Genomic DNA, 11,327 nt, shown 5'->3' on the forward strand with positions numbered 1-11,327 from the left:
ATCTCAACGGTCTCTGCTGAATGAGAAACAAGAACCTGTTCAGTTACGTAGGATATTTAACATTTTATTATTATTTGTATATAGAGCGGTATAGTAAGAAGAAAAATACAAACCAATAAAGAAAGCAATTATAAAACAAGCAATGATGAAGCTAATAGGTCTTGCTATAGGCCTTGACTTCACTACTAGGCCCGGCCTGCTGACATTCCCAATATATTTGACACCCAGTGGATATGCAGCAGACATCTTATAATGGAGATTTAAAAAGAAAAATAAGAAACTTTATTGCAAGATGGCCATCATGCAGGCACGCTTGCATGGCAGCCAACATACATATCTTTCATTCAGGTAAAACCTAATAAAAGCATAAAAGATAATACAATTTAAAAGTAAGCATCAAATTCAATCCATTAGGTTCCTCTGTCTTATGGCACCTGATAAAAAAGCCACATTGAAGCATATATGGTTATCAAGTAATATGTGCATGCGCAGTAATACAGGTCTAAACTGTTGAAAATGTTTCTTATCCAGGAGAGGGCATATAAAAATCTTACGCAAATGCTTATAAGAAGAGCTCTTTGGAAACTGACACATTTACAAGGTGCAAGATCAAAATCCTTAGGCCAGCCCTTAGGAACAGCAAACAATTGCTGAACCATAATAAACCTAAAACGTGCCATTCAAAAACAATGATTATTAGGCATATTGATCAATAAATACGGTTCAATCAACAAAGTAGTTCTTAACGCTTTATAGGTTTTAACAGTGGTTTTAGCCAAAGCACACAATTCCCTCTCAACTTGTTTCTAAATTGAAAAAGCCTTTTTAGTCCAGGCTATATCCACTTTAACAAAATTGTTGGGGGAATCGAATATATTAGACGTACCAAATTTGTAAAACAGATCTTTATATAGCTTAGCTAAGTGATTCTCGAAACTTGATCTAAACAAAGACAATCTTTTAGAATTAAGTGATTTAACTCCGTTCTTGATTTGATCACACAAAAAGCCATAAGAGCAATGGGTTCAGCTGTGGGACATCTGTCAAATAGCCTTGACTCAGTTCCTACTAAACTGCAAACGTGGCTGAGCTTGGAGGAAGTGATAATTGCCTTCTCATGAACTTGTTTTCAACAGTTTGCAAAGCTGAAGTGGTCCAATACTGCCAAAAGAGGCTATGGAAACACAGTTGGCCTTACACATTTTTAACACTGCCTCTATTGACTTGTGTTCCAACCTAGAAACAAAATCAAAAACAGAACAATTCTCCAGGCAAAACATGCATTCTGGATAGTAAAAAAGAGGACCAACAATTTAAAGATCCAAATACCAGCCCTAAATCAGGAAACGACTCCACATTGCTGATAAAGTTTTCCTTAATTAAAATAAGCTCTAGATTTGGTCGATTTAGGGCAAAACATGAGATTTCTTAAAATTAGTACTTAGATCCAGGCTGTCCATGACACTCACACTAGTGGCATATCTTGCCCTTGATCAACCAAAAGCAGTTCTAAGTGTTTAATATGTAAAGTGCATAAAGTGGTGACAAAATGCAATCCTGATGAACACCACACCAGGTTTTAGAAAAACAAATATCAGCACCTTCGCTACCGTCATCATACCTTACAGAAGCTGTCAAGTTCTGAAGCAAGTTGAGCAAAAGATAGACAAAGCTTGTCTCAGCCCACATATTGCTCAACATAACCTACTGTTTGTCCCTGTTGAATGTATCGAAGGTTGAGCCGAGTTCATAAGCACCAAGTTTATGATTCCTGCATGCCCACAGTACAGTTTATAATAATCAAAGCAGTACCAATGCCAGGTCTAAAGCCATACTGAACATCTGTGATGTTCATTAGCCCATGTCATCAGCCTATTCAAGGCGATCCGTCCTATAATCTTTTCTACAGAGTCAATTAATATGGATATTAACAACAGGGATCGTCTTTACTTCCCTTATTAAAGACAGGCACAATCACAGATGGAGACCAAGAAACTGGGACATAATTTCTAAAAGCCTTGTTGATGTATAAAGTAATTTAGGGGCCAAAAGCTCTATATTAGACTTAAACAAGTCACAGCTACCGCATAGGAGCCCTCAGCCTTATTGACTGATAATGTGTTGACTGCATCCACAAGGAGATCTACACCTGTAAGCAAATGAGGACTTGGATTCTCAATTACAGACTTGAGCGCATTATAGATTGCTTAAAAATGCCTAACCCAAATACTAGGAGAGATATGTGGGTGTAACAAGGGCTTTGCTGTTTCACTAAACAATGGGTAATTAACAATTCCCCCAACTATTGAACTATCCCTCCAACTACTGGCATAGAAAAGTTGTTCCCAGGCCTCCTGACAAACATTTTTTTTCTATTTGAGTATTGTTTTATACACTATATGGCAGAAGGCTACTATTGATGCACATCTTGGTTTTCTTTTTTAGGGTCTCAATCAAATCACAGTGGACCTTATAACGTGAATGGTCAAACTATCTGACTATTAACTCGTGAGGATTTCCTCGGACTAGTCAACATTTACTTAACTTTGGCACAAATAAGACTCATGAGTTACCTATTAATTAATCTAGAAGTCCATCTGAAAACACTTTAAAACTGGAGGAGCACTCCTAAATAAAACAGAATTAAAAAAAATTGTCAAAACTTTTGCCCACTTAATTCTGCGGGCTTGGTCATGTATAGTCTCCATAAAGGAATAAATGGTAGAATTACATTTCAGGTTCTGTGCGAAAGTGGCAGTCGAAAGACTATTATTGATAAGGGCAGCCCATTGAACCTCATGACTTTAGTGGGTGGAGCACAGAAGGAGAAACAAAAATGAAATCTATTATTGTATAATTCCCTCTGTCCGTAAAGGTCAGAATACCAGAATGAGACCCAGGATCTACACTCAAATTCAATAAAAATGAAAGATTAAAGACATGGATAAAAGATTTCATCAATTCACCCTGGACTGTGTGTTTAAATTGCAAACCAATGAATGCGCACTCTCATAGAATGTGTTATCCATACGGCAATAAGGAGTACAAAGATGCAAATAAAAATCACCCACCAGCATTAACGGAGTTTAAACGGTGTTATAAATAGCATGGCTCTCCAAGAAACCTTTAAGGAAAATGACGGGATCATGTACGCTTTGCAAATGATTAGAATTATAAAAATGAACAATTAATCTACACTAGTAAGAGAAGAGTAATAAAACCACCGCAAGGTTAGAGGAACATGTATCAAGCAGTTCAATGTTTCTGTTTACGCACAAAGTAATTAGTATGAGTAAGCCGCCCTTAGCCTTCACTGAAGCGGAAGGAAAAGCAGGGACTGAGAAAAAGTTAAAACCTATTAAAAAAAAATTGCCCACATCCTAAATTTCTTGAAAGCAAATGATGTTGAGTATGTTTAAAAAGTTACACTAATTTACATCATTTATTTTCCCTGCCAAACCCACGTTATTCCAATTTAGAATAAAGTGGGGCTACATCCAGGGTAAGGCCCACGTAAAAACTAGTAAATTACGACAGTCAATCATGATTGTACAAGCTGCTTAAAGGATCTCACCTAATAAGAGTGAGAACATTACAGACAGCTTTACTTGTTGTGCTTTGTGCAGAATTTGTCAATAGTACGGGACACGACCGAAGACCAGATATATTACATGGCTTTTTTTTTTTTTAAATAAAAGAAGTCCAGGCCGTAACACACTGATGTGCTCTCAGCTGTAAGGAAATCTCAGATAAACTGCCAGCCATTGTTGCACTATTAATATCGACCACAATGCAATCGCCTGCATAACCCTTAGGGCCCCTCCCCACCCATGAGACTCTCCTGACCACATTAATTTGTATAAACAGTTGTGAGCCATACCATAGTGGCCCATCTATCCAATGTACAACCTTATTTTTTCAATTGTATAAAATGTTCATAAGACTTACCTTTAAGAGGTGGAACCTTTAACAGAACCAGAATAAAAGACGTGACGGCGCAGAGGATGAACTAGAAATATCCGTGAATCCACATCCAGCTATCTCTTGGGAATTAATATGGGCCGAATGTCACACCATAGGCCCGTTCAAGCGTTGTGCATTTGCATGCTGTGCTCTATAGATAGAGGTCTGGCAGTTTTATGAACTCTATGTAAGGCAGACTCCACACTTTTATCCCCCAGGTGTCATCAAAACTAGAAAAGCGATTAAGAGGCCGGGAGGGAGCAGATCTGTATACCAGACTTAATATGACAAAGCCTATCAATATCATTAGTTACAACCTGTGTTAAAGGAGCAACTAAATTAGCAGAAGATACAACAACCTACAAGAGATCTGAAATACCATTTTCAATAATAGTTAATTCATGATTATATGAATTGAAAAAGTACAAGGATTTCCAGTCTCTTAAAAAGTTTTATCAGATAAAATGTCCAAGGATATCTGTGCATGCTTGAAGACCTCCACAACCTCCTCCAACGACTTACCCGCCCCAGTTTTTACAGTATCATCTGACTTCCTTTTCTTCTTCACTGGTGTTAGGTAACAGCCCATCCACATGTATGCGGTTAATGAACTACCACCTTAGTCACATTCATATCACAAGCAGACCTTGCATTAGAATTAAATATACATTTCTTAGGCCACCCATGTTTTGGGACACTGCATTAACTGGAGTGGCAGCTTTAACATTTACTGAAACACCCCAGCAGAAAAATAAAAGAAGACATCATTGTGGAGGGATTACAGGAGCAATTAAAATTATTGCTGATCGATTAGACTCATGCCTACCCATTCTAAAGCAGGTTTGATCACAGACTCAAGAAGGAGTGGCCCAGTACGGTCTCTATCAGCTGCAGACAGGCCCACGCTCGCCCCGATGTTTGCCCGGCCGTACTTTCACACATGCTGCACTATCTGGCACTTAGCCCCTCCTTTCACCAGGCAGGATGATGGTCCCTGTAGTGCACCGGGAGGGGGGGGGGGGGGGGGGGGGGGGAAGAGAAAGAAAGAGAAAGAGAAAAAAAGAAAAAGAGAAAGAGAGAGGTCCCACGGCTGCACTAAGTAGCACTTGGACCCTCCTCTCACCAGGCAGGGTGATGGTCCCTGAATTGGTCCAGAAGGCAGGGAGAGACCAAAGATGCATGTCATCTAGCCCTAGCGCAGCCCACCAATGACTGTGAAGCAAATCAACAAGCATTGGTAAAGACAACATATGAGTGTACCAACGCAAGAGAGAAGAGAGGGCAATGGTAGGGGCAGCTGTGGCAACATATTGCACTCGGTATGAAGGGTTGGTTTGGGCGGCAAAGCAGTGGAGATAACACGGTACTACTTCAACACCAGTGAAACCTTCCTAGAAGACCCATGGTGTTAACAGCACGCCCAGCAATCAAATGGCAAAACCTAAAAAAATAAAACAAGCAACAGCCAATGGCTGAAAGAAGCTGGCCAAAAGGCTACTCCCTATTACTTTATACATATATATATGTCAGCACTGGAAACATGAGATCGCGAGCAAAACATAACAAAATTAAAGATGTTTTCAAAAAGGCGCACCTACCACCAATGCCAAGAATTTAAAACTTTCCCTAACCCATTTCTCAATACATTTGGACACCTACATTGGAACTTCTGTAACAACTATTGTAAAGTTGAGGGTTAGGGGACACCGTTCATATTTGGGCATGAACCAAATTTTTAAAGGCAGCCCTGACCAAACAGAAAGAGCACTGTTATGTCTCTTTGACGTTCTGCACATTAAATTAGTTCACAAGCAATGTGCAGAAGCTCAGAGAGACGTGCATAAACTTAAACTAGTCCCTGGCTTCTGACGTCTTAAGCAAATGCCTCGACACTAACAGATCTTTGCAATTACTTGTAGTGCAAAAAAACACTGAGTTGTCAAGTACTTTCAGCTTTGCCTCGCAATATTGTAAGTGCCCTTCTACGGAAGACGATATATCAGCAGGATTCCTTTAAAAAAAAAGCTAATTTGATGCAGACGTTAATTGGGGTAATTGACTAATAGTAACAGACTCGTTCAGCCACACAGCAACCGTATGGCTCTAATTACTTGACTGCACTTGCTCTGATATTTTCAACAATGTATTAATCATGTGTATACCAGTTAAGAAAATACTGACTGACGTTGTTCATTCTAATAAAATCAATAAATACACTGTGGATCATACTCTAAACCTATGTTTTTCATCCTGCTACTCCTCACCCGGATAAGTTACGTTCTGATCCTAATGTGCTTGAAAGCGACCATTGTGCACTCCATCAATACCCCAAAAAAGCTGGCTATCGCAATTATTAGGTCCCCATTTGCACACCATTCCGTTTTTTCAGGCCTCGCGAGGGCGGGAGGTTAATGTATCATGGCATGAAAGGCATTTACCGAAAAAAATTGCGGAGAGTCAACCGTTTCTACATAATGCAAGGCATGTCATCTGGAAACACAGTTGGACTTACACATTGTTAACACAGCCTCTGTTTACTTGTGTTCCAACCTAGAAGCAAAATCAAAAACAGAACAATTCTCCAGGCAAAACATGCCTTCTGGATAGTAAAAAAAGACCAACTATTTAAAGAATCAAATACCAGCCCTAAATCAGGGAACGACTCCACCTTGCTGATAAAGCTTTCCTTAATTGAAATAAGCTCTAGATTTGGTCGTTTTAGGGCAAAACATCATTAAATTTGATTTCTTAAAATTAGTACTCAGATCCAGGCTGTCCATGAACCTCACACTAGTGGCATATCTTGCCCTTGATCAACCAAAAGCAGTTCTAAGTGTTTAATATGTAAAGTGCATAAAGTGGTGACAAAATGCAATCCTGATGAACACCACACCACGTTTTAGAAAAACAAATATCAGCACCTTCGCTACCGTCATCATACCTTACAGAAGCTGTCAAGTTCTGATGCAAGTTGAGCAAAAGACAGACAAAGCTTGCCTCGGCCCCCATATTGCTCAACATGGCCCAATGTTTGTCCCTGTTGACTGTATCGAAGGTTGAGCCGAGTTCATAAGCACCAAGTTTATGATTCCTGCATGCCCACAGTACAGTTTATAATAATCAGAGCAGTACCAACGCCAGGTCTAAAGCCATACTGAACATCTGAGATGTTCATTAGCCCATGTCATCAGCCTATTCAAGGCGATCCGTCCTATAATCTTTACCACAGAGTACATTAACAATATGGATATTAACAACAGGGATCGTCTTTACTTCCATTATTAAAGACAGGCACAATCACAGATGTAGACCGTGAAACTGGGACATCATTTCTAAAAGCCTTGTTGATGTATAAAGTAATTTAAGGGGCCAAAAGCTCTATATTAGACTTAAACATGTCACTGCTACCGCATAGGAGCCCTCAGCCTTATTGACTGATAATGTGTTGACTACATCCACAAGGAGATCTACACCTGTAAGCAAATGATGGCTTGGATTCTCAATTACAGACTTAGGCGCTTTATATATTGCTTAAAAATGCCTAACCCAAGTACTAGGAGAGTGTAACAAGGGCCTTGCTTTTTCACTGAACAATGGGTAATTAACAATTGCCCCAAAATATTGAGCTATCCCTCCAACTACTGGCATAGATAAGTTGTTCCCAGGCCTCCTGACAAACATTTTTTTCTTTTTGAGTGTTGTTTTATACATTATACGGAAGGAGGCTACTATTGATGCATATCTTGGTTTTCTCTTTAGGGTGTCTATCAAATCACAGTGGACCTTATAACATCAATGGTCAAACTATTTCACTATTAACTTGTGAGGATTTCCTCGGGCTAGTCAAAATTGACTTAACTTTGGCACAAATAAGACTCATAAGAGTTACCTATTAATTCATCTAGAAGGCGGTCATATAAAAAGACTTTAAAACTGGAGGAGCACTCCTAAATAAAACAGAATACAAAAAAATCCGTCAAAACTTTTGCCCACTTTATTCTGCGGGCTTGGTCATGTATAGTCTCCATAAAGGAATAAATGGGAGAATTACATTTCAGGTTCCATACGAAAGTGGCAGTTGAAAGACTATTATTGATAAGGGCAGCCCATTGAACCTCATGACTTTAGTGGGTGGAGCACAGTAGGAGTCTCAGGACTATAGATCAATATCCTTCTAATATCTGAAAACGACTGCATGTGTTAACTAGCAACGATGCGTTTTTCAAGATAGGACACTCAAAAGTGGAATATCAGTGTGTTAGCCACAGAGTTTGACATCAGAAGTAACCTTGATCCCCTGTAGTTCCTTCATAAGGATGCGCTCTCTGCTGTGCCGCGACCCTAGGCCCACAGACATTGTAACTGCTGAATACAGCCAAACACTCCACGGGAAACAGTCGGGGAAAATGAGGACTTACTTGGGGCACCGAAAGAATGATACCAAGCAAACACCCAACAATATACTCTTATTTCTAAACACATTTTACCATCTACATACATAAACATACTGTCTCCTCTCCTGGATGAAACATGAATTACTTTACCAGAAGCTTGCTGTTTTCCTTTGAAGCGTCTGATCCATCGGAGAACCCAGCCCTTATAACCGTAAAGCAGGAAAACTCTAAGAAAATAATCAGAAGAAATACCAGGAACATCCCTAAGACCAACACATAACTAAGAGTTATAAACAGCTATTCTGGTAGGCAAAAACACTGAGGAACAAGTGCAGGCCCTTAAAAAGAGGTCCTCAAGCTTCTTAATACCAGGCCACTCTTTGCATACAAGAAACAAGCACTGTCAAAACAATAAGTCTTGCCTATGAGATCTACTGGCTTTGGTAATGCTGTGTAGCCATGCTGTGCACCAGGGCGAATGCTACGCAGTGTAGCTAAAGATAATTTAAAATTGCCCTATGATGCAGCAAGGGCAAATGCATTTTTTAGCCCAACAGCCCTGGATGCATCACAGTTCTTTTTCAGCAATGCGGCAACACAGCGTAGCTACAAATTATTGCCAACGTTGCCAATGCCCATACTAAGCAGAATGAGCAAAAGACAATAGTCAAAGTCGAGAACTATTGGCTTTGACAATGCTTGTTATGTCTCAGCACAACACCCCTGTGATTCTGAACAAATCAGTTACTCTCCCCTTGTGTGAAAAAGAAATAAGAAATGTTAATGGGACACCCTGGTTAAATCGTTCTTGTAATGCTGGACACCATCAACTACCAGATGCTTTTAGAAAGGGTGTTAACAGCTCTATAACACCAGCTGTACCATGGCTCGGATGCTTTCTGAGTATCATGATTCTGCAAAGTAAACTTGTTATGACTAACACTGCTGAGTTTAACACGGACATTTCAAGCGTTCCTCACACACCCAACATTCTGAACCATCTTCTCACTGCTAAAAGATCTTACATTATTTGCAAGTCGTTCATGATCCAGAAGCATATTAAATCTTTGCCTTCCAAATATATTTGAATTTAGATCATTATAGCTTAACGTTAGCAAAACTGTGGTAATTTACTTCTGCTGGAAACACAGCCACTCGGACACCTGTCTTTTTTCAGTGGATCACTACCAAAAGCATTCATAATCAGAAAGGTAAGGGTCCTAACTAAACAGACATTGCCTATGTTCCTTGAGTCCGGTAAGTGCACAAAAACTCATTTTACTGCTTTTTAATGGCAAATAAGGTTTAACTACTACATTAAATAGCACCACATCAGCAATATAAGCAACGATTGTCCTCCATCATCTCGAAATCGCTCAGAATGCCACAGTGAGAAATAATTGCGGGAAAGGGACATGAGGTAATCTCTTATGACCATACAGCCTTGCACTACTTCCAGGGCCCCCAGCATTTCAATTTTAAATGTTCTGCCTTACTACACTTGTAATAGTTCCAAAAGCTGGTCCATAATACACTTGCCATAGTTCCAAAACCTGGTCCTGTGGTCCGCCACAGAAGATAAATTAAAGCTAAAGGCTTATACTTTACAGTCCCGAACTGTAAGTTAAAATGAAAATTAGTAAGTGTAAGCACTGATGTTTTGACCAGCTGAGACGTGGTATCCACTCTCGACCTAAGCGTCACCCGATCCCATACAAGTCACTAAGATTACGCTGTTCCAATTTATACTGGCAGTTCATGTGTCATTTAGCAATATAAGTAGCATATCTCGCTCAAAACACAGAGCTCGCTATCGGGGGCGGTGAGAGAGACAATAGTAACACGTGACTCATTAATGGTACCAGCAAGTAATGTGGTGCCAATAAGCCATCGAGAGCACTTTCGTATACAGAGGTCAGTTAATCCGAGTTCATGTGATAAAGGATATTCTGTGACTAAAAAATGGGCAATGATGCACATGCCTGGGCTAGATGTGCGACAACAGGGCATGATTCGCGGACAGAGTGGTGGGGTGTCTGGGTAAAATCAGGGGAACGGGGCATTGCTTGAGACGGGCGAGGAGAGTGGGGGCATGCTAAAGTCGAGATGGACAATAAGTCCAACAGCGCACACACTCCCAGACCTCTCTCTTCCCCGCTAATTTCTGACCGTTCATGGTTTCTCCGCTCAGTTCGCTACCTGGTTAAGTTCATTCTCCGCGGTTATCCGTAACTTGGGGTCTATGGTGCCCTTCAGCGCCTGGATGATCCGGTTTGGGTCCATGGTGACGGAAATCTTCCTGACCTGTGACCTCTGACAGAAGGCCAAGAGACCGATCACCTGCGTACTAACAGTGGCCCGGGAACACAGTCAGACTCACCGGCTTACGACACCTGCGACAACAAACCGCAAAGCGCGCGTATGAGCAGCGCTTTACGGTCGAAGCGTAGCCGGCGGCTGACATGTTGTACGGATAACGCACCTTCAAGGCGGCTATGTGTTGCAGAAGTGGTGTCTTATGAGTGTAAGGAATGCGTCTGTCATCAGGGGCAGCCATGCTGTACGGACCGTTAGGGATTTAGAAGACGAGTCAAAACAAAGAGCTATTCGTCATCATCGGCGTCAACTCTCAGTCTTACTATGAAAATATCCCTTATTTACATTTTTTTTTTTAGTTTTCCACTTGCATCGCGTTCAACATCTTTACTGCCTATACAGTATAAAATGTTCTAGCATTCGCGACAAATAATTTTTAATTCTATTAAGGACATGAAGGGGAGGATGATGCTTCCCTTTCTAGGCTTTATTTTTTTCAGCAGCCAATCACAATAACGTTGAAAAAACACTACATTTCCCAACAAACCATCTCAGTCACATGATCAAACACAGAGCTGAACCAATATATCCTCCGGACTGTAGGTATTCTTCATGATTCTTTGCTCCGTGCCAGGGACAAGAACCAACCAAAAG

At 40.4% G+C, this 11,327-nt stretch overlaps 1 protein-coding gene across 2 annotated transcripts in view; it reads right to left on the minus strand.

Moving 5' to 3' along the window:
• The window catches only part of IPO8 (importin 8), a 650,601-nt gene extending 639,837 nt beyond the window's left edge, over positions 1-10,764 (minus strand). Inside the window, exon 1 of one of the 2 annotated variants that reach the window (XM_069228192.1) lies at positions 10,557-10,764. In XM_069228192.1, the coding sequence (XP_069084293.1) occupies positions 10,557-10,640 (84 nt within the window). In that variant the 5' untranslated portion in view covers positions 10,641-10,764. The remainder of the gene's footprint in view (positions 1-10,556) is intronic. The other variant, XM_069228193.1, reaches the window with a different exon arrangement.
• Between the last annotated feature and the right edge of the window lie 563 nt (positions 10,765-11,327).

This window comes from Pleurodeles waltl, chromosome 4_1 (genome assembly GCF_031143425.1).
Source record: "Pleurodeles waltl isolate 20211129_DDA chromosome 4_1, aPleWal1.hap1.20221129, whole genome shotgun sequence".
Taxonomy (NCBI): Eukaryota; Metazoa; Chordata; class Amphibia; order Caudata; family Salamandridae; genus Pleurodeles; species Pleurodeles waltl.